Source organism: Syngnathoides biaculeatus, chromosome 3 (assembly GCF_019802595.1).
Source record: "Syngnathoides biaculeatus isolate LvHL_M chromosome 3, ASM1980259v1, whole genome shotgun sequence".
In the NCBI taxonomy this organism is placed as follows: Eukaryota; Metazoa; Chordata; class Actinopteri; order Syngnathiformes; family Syngnathidae; genus Syngnathoides; species Syngnathoides biaculeatus.
In genome coordinates this window covers 4,367,395-4,384,083 of record NC_084642.1, presented here as the reverse complement: position 1 = coordinate 4,384,083, position 16,689 = coordinate 4,367,395, and the positions used below count along the sequence as shown (strand labels likewise).

At 45.5% G+C, this 16,689-nt stretch overlaps 1 protein-coding gene across 4 annotated transcripts in view; it reads right to left on the bottom strand.

Annotated features, from left to right (window-relative positions):
* LOC133497715 (NAD(P) transhydrogenase, mitochondrial-like) overlaps positions 1–16,689 on the bottom strand; it is a 31,013-nt gene that overhangs the window by 4,817 nt on the left and 9,507 nt on the right. For all 4 annotated transcript variants that reach the window (XM_061813829.1, XM_061813828.1, XM_061813830.1 and 1 more), the window contains 16 exons: positions 15,189–15,418; positions 14,916–15,115; positions 14,015–14,102; positions 13,831–13,919; positions 13,569–13,756; positions 13,306–13,439; positions 12,396–12,587; positions 11,050–11,200; positions 10,045–10,206; positions 9,828–9,938; positions 9,596–9,741; positions 8,054–8,249; positions 5,749–5,982; positions 3,833–3,993; positions 938–1,117; positions 663–822 (listed from right to left, as the gene is read on the bottom strand). In XM_061813829.1, coding sequence (XP_061669813.1) covers positions 663–822; positions 938–1,117; positions 3,833–3,993; positions 5,749–5,982; positions 8,054–8,249; positions 9,596–9,741; positions 9,828–9,938; positions 10,045–10,206; positions 11,050–11,200; positions 12,396–12,587; positions 13,306–13,439; positions 13,569–13,756; positions 13,831–13,919; positions 14,015–14,102; positions 14,916–15,115; positions 15,189–15,418 — 2,622 coding nt within the window. The remainder of the gene's footprint in view (positions 1–662; positions 823–937; positions 1,118–3,832; positions 3,994–5,748; positions 5,983–8,053; positions 8,250–9,595; positions 9,742–9,827; positions 9,939–10,044; positions 10,207–11,049; positions 11,201–12,395; positions 12,588–13,305; positions 13,440–13,568; positions 13,757–13,830; positions 13,920–14,014; positions 14,103–14,915; positions 15,116–15,188; positions 15,419–16,689) is intronic.

The following is a 16,689-nucleotide window of genomic DNA, read 5'->3' as shown; positions in this document are numbered from 1 at the left end:
TTCTGTAGAAAATAATTTTTAAAAATATACTCTAGGCACATTACGCGATGGAGCAGCTGGTCAAGCGTTGGCCTCACAGTTCAGAGGACCCGGGTTCGACCCCGCCCCCGCCTGTGTGGAGTTCGCATGTTATCCCCGTGCCCGAGTGGGTTTCCTCCGGGCACTCCGGTTTCCTCACACACCCCAAAAACATGCAACATTAATTGGACACTCTAAATTGCCCGTAGGTGTGATTGTGCGTGCGGCTGTTTGTCTCCATGTGCCCTGCGATTGGCTGGCAACCAGTTCAGGGTGTCCGCCGCCTCCTGCCCGTTGAAAGCTGGGATAGGCTCCGGCACTCCCCGCGATCCTCGTGCGGATAGGCGGCAAAGAAAATGGATGGATGGATGAATCATGGTCCGGTGACTTGCAATAGTATGTTTTGATGGTATGTACTTTGTGTAAAGTTTGAGAATCACTGGCCAAGAAGATGAACTGAAAAATCCTTGTGCCTCCTATTTTCATTACTTTTAGTATCAGATCAACCTGTCCAATTATTTCTGGGATGCATATTATTATACATATTGTATAATTAATTAAAGAAACTCACGTTGTGAGTTTGAATCAAAATACAAACTTATAAGATGGCTTTTATCAACGATGTCTGCACGGGAGCCTTGTACCTGGCGTGATGATGATGCTGTTGGCTTCCTTGATGACGTCGATGGTCTGGTCCACGTTGACCTCCGTGTGGGTGCCGACAATCTCCATGGGTTTGCCGCCCGCTGTGGAGGTGGTGCCGTAGCCGCCCAGGATCACGTTGGGCAGGGAGCGGTTCATCGCCTGCGTGTGTGGGGGCGGGGGTGTTGTTGTTATTGTTACATAAGCGTCTGTATTTCTACTTCACTACAGTGCGATGTTTTCTTTTTTTGTTGTTTTTTGCCGTATATGGACTCACCACACACATGATGTAAGAGAGGATGGCTCCAGAGGAGCCGATCAAGGCGCCCACGATGGTCATGAGGTTGTTATCCAGCAGGAAGCCTTCGGCGCACAGCGCCCAGCCCGAGTAGCTGTTGAGTACGGTGATGACCACCGGCATGTCTGCACCTCCGATGGCTGCCGTCAGCGTGACGCCCTACCGGGATCGAGCACGACACGAATGATTGCGATGATATCAAACTGGGGTGTACATCTTCACCACTTGATGAAGAATTGAGGAAATCAACTCTATTAACGATCAAGTTGAATGCTACACGGTACATTTTACTGTGTGGGACATTTAAGTCCTGAACACGTATTTGAGGACTTCATTAAAAGACCATCAAATTTGGAAACTACATGTTTTTTATTAGTTTGGGAACTTTTTCAAAATGTTTTGTTATTAAACTATTGTCCAGTGAACCCCCTCATACTGTATTTCCATTTTTTCGTGCTTCGGCCAAAGCAAGAAACCATATTTCTTTACAAAAGTACAGCTTTGGTGACATCTTGTGATATCTTGGTGGCAAGGAACTGCATTGAAGTGAGTTGAGGAGGTTGTGTTGACAAACGTTGTGCTTTGCTGCCATCTAGTGCCATCTCTGTGTTAAGGAACAACAGCGGGTTGAGGAGCTTTATTTACACAGCAGTACTTTGCCACATCGTGTGGTATTTTGCTATCAAGTTACTAAGAAGTGAGTGCTACTGTTTTGTGACATTTTGGTGCCAAGGAACTATGTTGAAGTGAGTTGAGCTTCATTTATTTAAAAAGTTGCACTTTGCTACCATATTGTGGCATCTTGGTCCCAAAGAACTATGTTGAAATGAGTTTAGGAGCTTCATCTGTTTAAAAAAGTACAACTATGTTGAAGTGAGTTGAGGAGCTTCATTATGACAAAAGTAGTGCTTTGTCAAAACCTTGTAACATTCTATAACTTTTTTTGAGAGGGCTGACAAATTTTGCTATTCATACCAGGGCTCGATTCCTAAAACTGTTTCATGTATACAGCATATGAATAAAATTTTAAACCGTTTTTTTTTCCCCGAACTAGTTGATAATCCACAGTACCTCTTTGCTGATTAGCTCAGAGATGCGCCTTTTATTTTGATGTAAATTTAAGTTAGCAACACAAGATTCAGAGGGTAAATGTATCCTTTTAAATGTAGTACCACAAACACAGCAAATATGCAGTTCATCTTCATCATCAACAGAAATGATTATTGTCTCCACCCCGAGCGCACACACATTCTTCCTCTTGCGGAATTATGTGTTCATAATTTGTGGCACTCCATCTCGCCACTGGCCTTCCTCAGCTGTCTCGCTGGCTCTCTTTGATTATTTTTCTCGAAGGGAGACAACTTTACTAAAAGAGCAATACGACATAATTAAACCAACATGAATGTGTCTGGAATGACTACACAGCGCATAAACGACGCCTGAAGATGCAAACTCCACAGAGAAGAGTCACAGGAGAATCGAACCCAGAAACTTTGACTGTAGGGCAGACGTGCTAATCGCGTGATACCATAACCACTACGCGGCCTACCACATACTTTTAAAAAAAGATGACACATTACTGGAAATGCACTGTATTTAAATGGATAAAGATACTGAACATTTGTTGTTTATAGTACGGCTAAAAGATGTTTATCAGCAGTGATATCGGTATTCATACTGTACTTGCATTGAAAAAAAATGCTCCAATACCACGTGACTGAATACACTTTGCCCAGTTTGACCCTGACCATCCTGTGACATGAAGATATAGAAAGAGATACTTAAAGGCAATGTTCCCTCGAATTTTTAACGTCTGCGCAAACACACAAAGCCCGTGAGCGCCCCCTTTGACCACTGTGAGCAAAATCAGGCGTACGCACTGTGGTCAATCAGTGTCATCCATTGGAGTTACATGGCTCATTAAAAGGTTGAGATTACATTCCCATCACAACATTTTTAATAACAATTTTGTCTTTTTGCTAACTTATACTGAAAATGTCAACAAACAAAAAAAAAATCATTAGAATACAAATAGACACCTAGCCAACTATTAACTATAAATTTGTCGCTTCCAACTTTGTTTTGTTTTTTTTTTAACCCACAATGATTTTAACGTTATATACCATCTCATCCTGTACTTTCTACTTTACCAGACCTTTCTCACACAAAAAAAGAGAAAATCTCATCCAGTTTCACCACTTTTTCTTCTATTATTCATACATCCCGGTGTTTGTAATTATGAGTGTACCCCTTTAAAATGGAGGGGGGGCGGTATCAGGTAAAATAGGAAGTAGAGTGTGTGGCCCAGTGTTGCCGAACAGCAGCTTTTCGTGAGAGGCAGTGTGCTGCCGTGCTAAAAAAAAAAAAAAAAAAGTAAAATAAAATCAAAAACTCAGGCTGCAGCTCAACTGCGCTGGATCTGTTTTCCTCTGCGCTGAGAGTGTGCGACAACTGCGCAAATGCGCAGCTTAGAGGGAACATTGCTTAAATGTAACCATAGATGATAACTTTTGTTAGCTGGGTAGCTGACTGCAAATTATGCTCTGAAAAGTGCCCCCTGGTGTTCATACAGAGGCTGCACATAACTGAAATACCTTGTGTCACAGGCAATTTTTAATTGTGCGAACAGTTTGATTTTAAAATGTCATGAATGACAGGTTGTTACACTAAAAAGGTGTTACATTTACATTCAAGTACAGTTCTGGTACTTAGCATAAATTATTGTATCCCAATCAATGTTAATGATGTCACAAATTGCAGCATTACGTAGCCTGACAGTCTGTAATTGCTTGTGTATTTGGTGCATTCACATTTTAAAAAAAACATGTCCTCTTTTTTTTTGGAGTGCAAGTGCAGTAAGTAGTGGAAACTCACCATTACAGTGGAGAGCCCAGACACACCGAGGAGGCAACCCATCCCGGTCCCGTAACTGGAGCTGAGCATGAAGGGCACCATGCCTCCCATCGACGCCGCCATGAGGCCGGCATTCAACATGTGACGTCCGGGCAACAGGAGCGGCGCGGAGTTCAGGATGCCTGCAAAGTCACAAGCGCATTTCAGTTTGGCCTTCTCTTTTGTTTGTCCCAAGGGAAGGACGCGATGTCCCGCACACTTCCGTGTTCTTCAGTGTCTATAAACATTCAGTGGGTCTAATTAGGGAGAACATTCCGGAAATCAGACATTCAGATTTTGCTCCTCAAGAAACCAGAAAGCTCTGCATGTCTTCCTTGTCAACCTTACATAGCTTTGACATTTCACAGCAATTAAAAACAAAAATACCCGAAATAGGCAGCACGGTAGGAAAACTGATTAGAGTGTCTGCCTCACAGTTCTGAAGACCGTGGTTCGAATCCCAGACCTGCCTGTCTGGAGTTTGCATGTTCTCCCCGTGCCTGCGTGGGTTTTCTTCGGGCACTCCTCCCACATCCCAAAAATATGCATTCATTGGAGACTCCCAATGTCATAGGTGTGATTGTAAATGTGACTGGTTGTTTGTCTGGCGACCAGTCCAGGGTGTACCCCACCTCCTGCCTGATGAAGGCCGGGATAGGCCTCAGCACTCTCCGTGACCCTTGTAAGGATAAGCGTCTCAGAAAATGGATGCTTGGAAATACGGTACCCAAAATGTTATTCTTTCACCCTGAAATTTGATGACAATATGAAAAGATTAAAATATCTAACTCACTACAAAATTGTGAACTCTAAAGCTTTTCAGTGTCTTCTAAAATGGATTTAAGAATTGTGTGTGTGAGTGTATGTGTATGGCAGAGAAACGTTAGAATAGTACAGGACATGTATGAGGGCAGCAGAACAGCGGTGAGATGTGCCTAGGTGTGAAGTGAAGAATGTAAGGTGGAGGTGGGACTGCATCAGGGTTCCGCGCTGAGCCCCTTCCTGTTTGCAGTAGTAATGGATAGGCTGACAGACGAGGTTAGACTAGAATCCCCTTGGACTGTGATGTTCGCAGATGATATTGTGATCTGCAGTGAACGCAGGGAGCAGGCAGAGGAATAATTGGAAAGATGGAGGCACGCACTGCAAAGGAGAGGAATGACCTCTGGAGTTTCCACAGTTCTGAACATCGCCTTTGTTCTTAAAAATGGTGAATCGCACACTTTTCCTCCATTCTTCTGACATCTTCTCTCCCGCCGAAAGAAAAAGAAGAATTTTGAAACTGTAAAACTGTACATGCCATGAATGTGTTTTCTTTTTTAATGCGGCACTAGCGGTATGATATTCAAGAGGGATGACGATTCAGTCCCGAGAACTCTGATTCCACCACATTTGCGCAAGTTCCCACAGAAATTTGGACCTCTTGGAGGAATCTCAGAAACGTAAAACGGCATACGAATGATCATACACTACGACACATAAGGATCAGTAATAAAACGTTTAAAAAAAACTGTTACCTTTACTCTGTTGATGTTGATTAAGGATTAATCATCAATTGATTTATGTACGAAATGCATTTAATACAATTTGGAAAGAGGTGTTCATGATTATTCCGAAACATATTCTTGAAACGTTCTCAGAACAGCTCTTAAGGGTTACAATCCCTCGCGTGGCAAGGAGGGAACGTGACTGGCACGACAAAGTCAAAATGGAGACGTGGATTTCCTCGAGGATCATTTTGGCTTTGGAATGATCAAAGACACAATCAAGGGACAGACAACGTGGAAATGATTATGATGATTAACTGCGTGTCAAAAATCCCAACGAGTAATCAGACTTGTAAAATCAGTTCCTCAAAACATGTGCTCGTATTCCCCAATAACTTGGGAGTCGAGTACCTTGCAGCTTGCCGTAGGCCACCAGCGATCCACTGAAGGTGACGCCTCCGATGTACGTGCCCAAGTAGGCCACCGTCTTGAGCACGCCGGCGGCCGGGTGAGCGTCGAGGTGGGGGAACTCGATCATGTACTCCGCCACGCAGGTGAGAACCGCCGCCAGGCCCACCAGGCTGTGGAACGCCGCCACCAGCTGGGGCAGGTCCGAGATTTCGATCCGCTTGGCGATGGTCAAACCTGCACGCCGGCAGAGAGTCGGGTTCACGACGTTAACACAAACCTTGGCCCAGTTAAGACAATACAAAGACAAAAAAGGCCCGTCACCTGTTTTGTGTTTCACTAGTCTGAGCAAATTGGGCCTGATCATCAAAGAGCAAAACAAACATTCAAGAATGCGGAGTCGCCTCTTCTCCACTTTCCCGCTCCCCCCAAAAAATGACCAATCAAAGCCGACAGGGGTTGTGCTAAACATCATTTATCATCGTTATGTTTGAATTGACCGTGACAACATTCAGAAATGGCGCTGTTTGGAATTTGTTCATTCTCAGGACGACGGAGAGGGGTGCAAAGTTGAAAACCACTTATGACACCGTCAAAGAACCGAGTCTAAATCGGCCAATCATGATCAATGTTATGACACAATGAGAAATTATACAATTATATCTTTGTTCATCAATTTATGACAACAATGTACTGTATAGGGTTCGTGCACGTGACGTCGCCATTTTCACGGCGCCACATTGCCGGTAAAACAGGGCTGCTCGACACTGTGGGGGACATTGACCCGGAGCAGAATATTCAACACTTGTGCTGTTGGTTGTTATGAGAGACGAGACAGATATTCAAAGAATACCAGCTCAAAAGATGAGAAAAGATCGATTGATTTCAGCAATTGAACGTGATGGATGGTGCCCAACCAAATACACAAGTGTAGCGATAACAACAACAACAGTGAGTCATCTCCAACGTACACAGAAGCGTGTTGCGGCCACAAGTTAAACTTCGGTAAACCTCCCCCCCCGACAGAGGTTTTTTTTTTTAATATGCATTGTTCTCAAATGAGTTCAATGCGTATTTAAAAAAAGAAAATAAACTGTTTGTCACACAAAGATTTACGTAGGTTAACGTGTGGCCGCAACACGGTTCCGTGTACGGGTGCTGGAGCCTATCCCAGCGGTTTGTTTTCTTTTTCTTAAATATACATTGGATTCATTTGAGAACAATGCATATTAAAAAAAAAAAAACATCTGTCATGGAGACGTTTAACGAAGTTTAACGTGTGGCCGCAACGCGCTTCTGTGTAGGAGGAGCCGACTTGCTGTCTTTTTTTTTTTCCCCAATCACAGTTAATGGATGCGAGTTTGTGTAAAACCAGGGGTCATTTATTTAAATATCGGTATTGAAAAAATCCGAGTGTCTCCATCAGTATGTGGGACTTATTCTTGATTGAGAACAGATCCAGCAACAAAGTATTCGTATGCTTCCAGACTTTTACACCCTTTCAAACTTTTCCGTGTAAATCTCGACGACTTACTCAGCGGATTCATGTGTATATCCACTTGTCCAAGACAAGCAGAAGCGGGTTAACTGTCCAATTTCTTATCGGCGAAAACATTGACTTCGGCATTAAATGTGTTCTCTATGCCAAGTGTATCTCATTTTTCCACGTACCTTCGTTTATTATCACCTGCTAAATGTCTAACGGTATCAGACAAAACTCTGGGCGTCGCGCTATAAGACGTATTTTCGTGTTGTCTCCAACCGACTTAGCATTGAAGAATGCTTTGCTAGACTGTCAATATGGCCAGTCACGTGACTTCGGTGACGTAGGTGCACGAGCTCAATAGTGAAAGGCAGAACAATGTCCATTAGATGCCAGGAGGTACAATAAACTTGTGTATCCACCGGTTGCCGTGGATACAGCAGAACAAATGTTGGCTTTGTGGAAGTACTGTATATAAACTTTTGTTGATTTCAAACCAAGTAAGTCATATTCGCATTTATACTTTTTGTGACATTTTTGTTTAGTGTTGGGCTTGACTCCATGACTTCATTCACCTTTCATGAGAGATCAGCGGGTATGCTGCAGGTAAGAATTGCACTTAATTGGGCCGAAAGTTGTGTGAATTTCAATTTCTAGTCTCAATTTGGAGGGCAAGTGACTCGTGGATGTTTGGATTATTCCAACACTTGACATACATACATACAACAATATTATGAATGTATTTATCATGCAAAGTCTGTAATCAGTTCAAAGCGCATGCTGTGAGCAGGAGTACGCGTTGTATAAAAGTAGGACGCCACCTACCCAGAGTCCCTCCCGTGGCCATGGCCAGCGACATCTGTGACAGCAGCTCTGGGGACGGCTTGAGGGCACCCAGGGTGGCGGCGATGCCTCCCGCGACGCCCATCATGCCCAGCGCGTTTCCGAGCCGACTGGTGCCCTGAGCGGAAAGGCCCGCCAGGGCGCCGACGCAACACAGGCCGGAGCCCAAGTACATCATCTGAAGACCGACACAAACAAGTCTTTAACGAAAATCATTTCAAACGTTATCTGGAAGTGCCAATTTGTATTTTATTTAGGATCCTGATTTCAGGGGTAGGTAATTTGGAAGAATTCCAAATGATGGGGAGAAACGACAAATCTGGCCCCTACGAGAAAAAAAAAGTTCCGATAACACAAATGAGAAACTAAATCTAAATCCGTCTGAAAATCGCTGGCGTTACCTCGAGAGGTGCCCTCACATTTGGATCTGTAAGTAATTGACATCCCCCTAAAATTCCCTATAGATAAAACATGAAGGCAGTACAGAACTATTTTTGTCTTAATTAAACTTTTCAACTCACTTCCACATAGTGCATTGGCACCAGGTTGCCACAAGATGGCGGCAAAACACTTTTTTTTTTTGGTCTAAATGAAATTTTTTTTGTTACCCCAGGACCAAAATACATCAGGATGGCGCAATAGCGCTTTTTGGAGCCAAATGAAACTCCGTGACTCACTTCAACCTATTTCCTTGACACTAAGATTCCATAAAATGGCAACATTTTCTCCAAATGAAACTCCTAAACTCACTTGAACATAAGCCTTCAGCGCCAAGATGCAAAAGGATCATTGCAACAGTCAAATGAAATGCCTCAACTCACTTTAAGATCTCCTTGAAACTACCATAATTCCCGGCCTACAGAGCGCACCTAGTTATAAGCCTCACCCAGTAAATTTGTAAAGGAAATACCATTTGGTACATACATACGCCGCAGGTGTGTAAAAGCCGCAAGTTCCCACATCGAAACCCTCAATGAAACAAGAGATATTTACAAAGAAAGATGGTACACAGAGAGTTTAATACTAGCGCCGCCGACATGCTAACTCTAGCGCTGCGCTAACGCAACCTCTAGCGCTGTGCTAACAGGTCCGAACAAAAATAACATAACTGTAAAAATCACTGAGACACGGCAGTAACATGCTCGCACAGCGCTACCAGGGCCAGACCAGTTAAAGTCACTTCCTCGGCCCATATATTCCACCGGTCTCGCTCTTAACTTTTCCGCTCGAGTGCCCCCTTGCGGCCGTTAGAGAAAATGCACAAATTAGCTGCATCGCCACACAAACCGCAGGGTTGAAAGCGTGTGAAAAAAGTTGCGGTTTATAGGCTGGAAATTATGGTAATATGCCATCACGTGGTGGCACAGCATGAATTGTCTAAATGCTTTCAACTCACTTCAACATAGGACGCTCGAAGCAATACCTTTAATGATTTAGCCTCCTAACAGGAGATAATCATGCTGATTTGTTTATGAAGAAAAAGGATGATGCACAAGTAGGAGGCCGAATCAATGGCCTGTTCACCTGTTCAATGTTGTAACCGGCTGCCACGGATGCGCCGTATCCACCCACGAATGCAGCCCCGGGTAACGCGTACAGGTAGTTGTACTCTGGGGGGTCAGTGGGACGCTTGAACATGTCCAGCATCCGCTGGGTGATCAAGAAACCACCTGGAGGTATATCAAATGTGCTCATTTATTTGGGGGGAAAAAAGAATTTATATTTGTTTTCCTTCAAATATAAAAAGAGGTCAGACCCGCAATGTTGATGGAGGAAATGAAGGCGGCTGCAAGGGCGAGACTCTCAGGAAGTGAAGACGGGGTGAGACCCCCTCCCATCAGAACCAGACCGCCGACTGCCGTCAGACCTGTTCGAAAAGCAGGACACGAAGCGCTGAAATCAGCCAACATCCAAGTGATGCTCCCAAGTTGGGACAATTCATTCTTATTGAGTGCCAGGCGTGAATTTGGGACCTGAGATGGCGTTGGTGACGGACATCAGAGGCGAGTGCAGCGCGGGGGTCACGCCCCACACAGTGTGGTACCCCACGATCCCGGCCAGGCCGAAGGTCGTCACCATTTGCGTGAAGGCTGCGTTGGGAGAGATGAGGCCCAGAGCCAGACAGGTGGACAGACCTGCAAGGGTCAGCGCAGAAACCACCGCAGTCACTGAAACTCTGCTTTTCATTCTAGGGATTGAGACCTGCTGTCCATGTATGGAAACTCAAATTTATTTAGTAGGGGGGCTAAGTCAGTAAAACCCCTGCAATAAAACAAAATACCAGATTAAAAAAATATATATCTGCGCACACATTTTAGATTGGTTGTAAAAATTCCCCTGAAAGCCGAAGACGCCCAAACTATCTTGTGTGTTGTGTGATAAGTTCCGTAATTCCGGGCCTACAGAGTGCACCTGGTTATAAGCCTCGGTACACAGAAAGAGTTGCAAGCTAGCGCCGCGCTAACGCTAGCGCTGCATCACCGCATAAACCGGAGGGTTGAAAGCGTGTAAAAAAAAAAAAAGTCGCGGCTCGTAGGCCGGAAATTACGGTAATCAAAAGTGTCCGTTTCTGTTTCAAGTACAGTGAACACTCGGTTCTCGAAGGTCTCCATTCTCAAACAAATACGATTTCGAATGAAAATTTTGAGATTTTTTTTGCTTCACTTTTCCAAGGAAAATCGGTACTCAAACGCCTGTGACAAATCCCGGGAATAACATAACGCACGCGGCCCGATTCAGTTGACCCACAACGCGCTTTGTTATTGTAAATTTGAACGCACTGCGAAAAAACCCGCAAATAACATAACGCGCGCGGCCCGACCAGCTGACCCACGACGCGTGTTGTTATCGTGTTTAACGCAGACGTGAGAAATAACGATTCGGTTTTCGAACAAATCGCTTCTCAAACCGCCTTCTGGAACTCATCGTGGTCGAGAACCGAGGTTGTAACTGTACATGCTTGCGTGTGTCCTCCCAACCTGTCGTGTAGACACCGGCGCTCGTCATCGTGCGTTTGAAGGGAGAAACGGCAGCCACTTTTTCTGCCTCCAACTCCGCCACAGACTTCTGTTTGACCGGCGACGGGGGGACGGTCTTCGGGAGGGGTGCCGGGAACATGTTCTGGCCGTCCTGTAGGAGCAGCAAAGAATCGTGGGAGAATGGATGATGGAATTACCGTAATTCCCGGCCTACAGAACTCACGCCGGCACATTTGTAAAGGAAATACCATTTGGTACATACATACGCCGCAGCTGTGTAAAAGCCGCAAGTGCCCACATTAAAACGCGAAATATTTACAAAGAAAGTCGGTACACACAGAGTTTAACGCTAACGCTAGTGTGGTGCTAACGAGGGCGGTTAAAAAAAAAAAAAAAAACGTACTTAGACACAGCAGTAACATTCTAGTGCAGAACTAACAGCATCGGACCAGTAAATGTCACTTCCTCGGCACATATATTACACCGGTGTCACTCTTTATCTTTTCTGCTAAAACTTACTGGTAAATACATCTGAGATATGCCATAACCACAGCAGCAATATGCTACCACAGCACTAACGCTAGCGCAGCGCTAACAGAGCTGGTGAAAGTCACTTCCTCGGCACATATATTCCAACGGTCTCACTCTTATCTTTTCTGCTAAAACTTACCGGTAAATATCACTGAGACACGCCAGTAACACAGCAGCAATATGCTAGCACAGCACTAACGGTAGCACAGCACTAACGCTAGCGCAGCACTAACAGAGCCGGTAAAAGTCACTTCCTCGGCACCTATATTCCACCGGTCTAATTCTTACCTTTTCCGCTCGAGTGCCCCCTTGCGGCCGTTAGAAAAAACGCACGAATTAGCCGCACCGCCGCATAAACCGCAGGGTTGAAAGCGTGTGAAAAAAGTCGCGGCTTATAGGCCGGAAATTACGGTACGACAACAAAATAGCACCTCGGTTTTGCGTGAGAGAGAAACATCTTGCATTGCGGTAGACCTTGCCTGAAGGGTGGGAGTACTCGGACATTAGCCAGAGCAAACGGCAATCAAGAACCACTTACCAGCGGTTTTGAAATACAAATTTTGTCTCTAATGGAGCCCGGGCAGCGCTTAATTTAATGAGGGAGAAACTGATATGTAACATTGAGGTTGCATGCTTTGCCGTTCCATAAACAACGTGTCACAGATAAATATTCCTGGAAAACATAATTAGGAGGGTTTCATAACATTGTTGCCAGTGAGCTATTCAAAGCTTGGCATGGGGATTGTTCGCGTGAGAGGTTTCGAGAGGCAGGAGACGGCGATGAGCTCCGGCAGAGCTGAAGATTGCAAACCCACCTTCATCACCAGGGTCCCGCGGATGACGTGGTCCATGGTGCCGTAGTCAAAATCCTCCTTGGGCTCGTAGTGGAAGTACTCCTTGTTGGGGCTGATGGCCTTCAGCAGCTTCAGGACGTTGTTGGAGTAGAGGGTGCTGGCTTGGGTGGCCATGCGGCTGGGCAGGTCCGTGTAGCCAATGTGGGTCACGTTCTGATGAAAGAAAAAAACAAAACCATACCAAAGTATGAAGGAAATGACGAATAAACTTGAGCTTTGGCACCTGTAGATTATTTTTGCCGTTGTTTTTCAACATTTTAACGTTTTTTTTTTTTTTTTTGGTTATATATTTTTTTCCCCTTTGGGTGGGGGAAGCCCAAAAAAACTTCTTGGTAGTTTATTCCCGCTTAGCCCAAATTGGGGAGGGGGGTGGGGGGTGTTAATGTTTTAATCAAATCAATCAATGAAATCATTAATTATAATAATACAACCATGATTTCTCCAAGAAAAGTATAGAGCCTACCTGAATAAAAATTACAAAATTAAGTCAAGTAATAATTATTACTTGCTGCACAGTTCTGAGGTCCTGCGTTCGATCCCAGACCCGCCTGTGCGGAGTTTGCATGTTCTCCCCGTGCCTGAGTGGTTTTCTCCGGGTGGGCACTCCGGTTTCGTCCCACATGCCAAAAACATACGACATTAATTGGACACTCAAAATTGACCCTAGGTGAGATTGCGAGTGCGGCTGTTTGTCTCTCTGTGCCCTGCGATTGGCTGGCAACCAATTCAGGGTGTACCCCGCCTCCTGCCTGTTGACAGCTGGGATAGGCTCCAGCACTACCCGCGACCCTCGTGAGGATAAGCGGCACAAGAAAATGGATGGATGGATAAATCAACCAACCGGAGCATAAAACCCCCCCAAAAAAGTCACCTTGTGAATGTGCAGTTCTCCAGGCCTGGTGGTCTCAATGTTCCCCCCCGCCTCTGCAGCCAGATCCACGACCACAGAGCCGTCCTTCATGGACTCCACAAATTCCTTCTTGATCAGAACGGGAGCCCTCTTTCCTGAACACAAGACGGGAAACGCGAGATGAAGAAAATCGTCACTGCGGGCCAAAGTATGGACCGCTTTCTGCCGCGTCGGCCAGAACGGATGGAAACCAAAAACGCGGTGGCGGGATCAGAATGACGGACCTGGAATCAGGGCGGTGCTGATGAGAATGTCCACTTCTTTGCACTGCTTGGCGAAAAGCGCCATCTCGGCTTCGATGAACTCCTTCGACATTTCTTTGGCGTAGCCTCCGACCCCGTCGCCGGACTCTTTCACGTCCACTTCTAAAGGCTCCGCCCCAAACGACTTGAACTGCTCCAGAGCTGCTGGCCTGAAAGACACGAAAGAGTTTTACGGAAAGCTGTTTGAACGAGATCACGAATTAACGGCGTTTCAAACTTCTACCTTGTGTCAAACCCTCGCACGATGGCTCCCATTGATTTGGCTGCCCCTGCTGCCGCTAAACCGGCGACGCCTCCTCCGATCACCAGGACCTGAAGTCATCATATTTCAGATGATCAGAAAAATGAGACGACGCAAAAACAAAAACAATCTCCCACGTACGTTTACATTTGAATGTGCGCTGTACCTTAGCTGGTGGTACTTTTCCTGCCGCGGTGATCTGACCGGTGAAGAATCTACCAAAGTGGTTGGCAGCCAGAACCACGGCCTTGTACCTACAATGCAAAAAAAAAACCCACTCATAATAATTTGACACTTATAGGTGACAGTGTTGTGTGCACCTGTACAGAGATCCAATACAAGGACTTTGTCGAAAAAGAACCAATTTGGAGTGAGTCGATTAAAATTCATTTCATTTAGATAAAACTAATGCTTTCCTCCAATATTGTGTCATATTGCAATCAAGGAACTACTGTATGTTGATGTGAGTTGATGAGCTTCATTTACACAAAAGTAGAGGTTTGCCACCATCTTGTGGCATCTTGGTGCCAGCTGTCTATTTTTCGCTATTTTGGGAAGGGATTGTTCGAGAGCACATTAACTACAATGCTACTTGTTAGCCTGTAGGTGGCAGTCATGGCCTTTATTTTCTGTGTCAATTTCACAATGGGCAGCAAGCACGGTGAGGTCAGCTGGTGAATTGTTGGCCTCACAGTTCTGCGGACCTGGGTTCGATCCTGGCCCCGCCTGTGTAGCGTTTGCATGTTCTTTCCGTGACTGCGTGGGTTTCCTCCGGGCACTCCGGTTTCCTCCCACATCCCACAATCGTGCAACATTAATTGGACTGTTTTTGTCTATCTACCCCGCCTCTTGCCCGTTAACAACTGGAATAGCACTCCCCATGACCCTCATGAGGATAAGCGGCAAAGAAAATGTATAGATGGATGAATTTCACAATGTTAAATTTAAAAAGCCATATAAAGCTGCTGACTGGGCATCACAATCTTTTGTAAAATCCTTTTTCTTGGATCTCATTACATCGTGCGGGTGTACCCAACGAAGTCAATTTGGTCCGTCGTGGCCCTCACCCGGCGATGTTGGCCATGGAGCTGAGTGCGTCGTAGCCTTGCGCGATGGTGACTCTGGGCACTTGATCCATGGCCAAAACTGTGCTCTTCCTCTCTGACAGTTTCTTCATCAGCTCTGGATTCTGAGCCGGGTAGATGAAGCTCACCAGAGTGGACTTTGGCTTCAGAAGGTCTGCCTCGCTCAGACTGGGTGCCCGAACCTGCAGCGGAACACGACCGCTCGAAATGCCGTCAATTGCTAAAACGGGCGAAGGGTTAAAGGGCAGGGTTTACCTTGAGGACCAGGTCTGATCCGAGGGCTCCTTTGACGTCGGTGATGCTGGCGCCTGCATCTTTGTACTGCTGGTCAGAAAACTTGGAGTCGTCACCGGCTCCGCTTTCCACCTTCACGCTGAAGCCTTGCTTGACCAGCGCTTGCACCCCGGCGGGCGACAACGCTACACGCCGTTCGTTCTGGAACGTCTCCTTGGGAACCCCGACCACCAGATCCTTGTAGAGAACACCTAAATACCACATTGTTTAACAGTGATTACGCAAAATTAGTTTATCCATCTATTTTCTCAGGTGCTTATCCTCACAAGGGTCACGGCGAGCACATAGAAACAAACAACCATTCGCACTCGCATTTACATCCATCCATCCATCCATCCATTTTCTTTGCTGCTTATCCTCACGAGGGTCACAGGGAGTGCTGGAGCTTATCCCAGCTGTAAGCAGGCAGGAGGCGGGATACACCCTGAATTGGTTGCCAGCCAATCACTGGGCACATGGAGGCAAACAGCCACACTCACAATCACACCTAGGGGCAATTTAGAGTGTCCAATTTTTGGGATGTGGGTGGAAACCGGAGTGCCCGGAGAAAAGCCACGCAGGCACGGGGAGATAATGCAAACTCCACACAGGCGGGGCCGGGATCGAACTCAGATCCTCAGAACTGTGAGGCCAACGCTTTATCAGCTGATCCACCGCCCTCGGATTTATACCTACGGGTAATTTTGAGTCTTCAATATGTGTCATAAAAGCTGTTCATCCAAATCGGCTCAAAGTCAGTCAGCTTGTCCATTCATCTACTCCTGCATTTAAAATCGACAAAGCCCTACATCGCCATCTAGTGGTATGTCAAAGAATAACTAAATTACAATTTCAAAATGTGGATTGTGTTACAGTGAGTTAATGGTTTTTATTAAATCTTTTACACTATGTTTGTTAAGTACAGTTCAGTTGTTTTTAACTTTACAGGACATTACCTTGTATAAATAAGACGTAAAAATATTAAGAACCGGTGACATACATGTCGCTTTTTAGAGACAAAATACTGCGGATCGACACCTGCAAATTCAACTATTTCTGGATTTTTTTCCCCAATTTCTTTTCAAAATATGCAATTCTTAAATGCTATTCTTATTTTCTTGGCGGGAAGCCACCCCAAAAACACTTTCACACAATCATTTTGAGGGCTCAAAAACAAATACATATTTTTTTCCAATACAATTATAATAGCGATCTATTATCTGCACATTTCCACCATTTGTGCTGCAGCCTGTCCCGCACGAGTAGTGGGAGACCGCTGTACGTACTGTAGTTTTTTTTTAAATTTCTCCAAGCAGTGGAGTACAACTGGGCCCAGTGTCAGGTTACCATTTCTCTCCATAAAAGGCGCCGTGACCCCGCTGCCATAGCGACAATATTAGCAGGTGATCGGCTCCCAGCCAGCCCGGCCGGCTCGGGCCTGCTCTGCTCCGACGCATACGGCGACGCGTGGGGCAACTTTGAA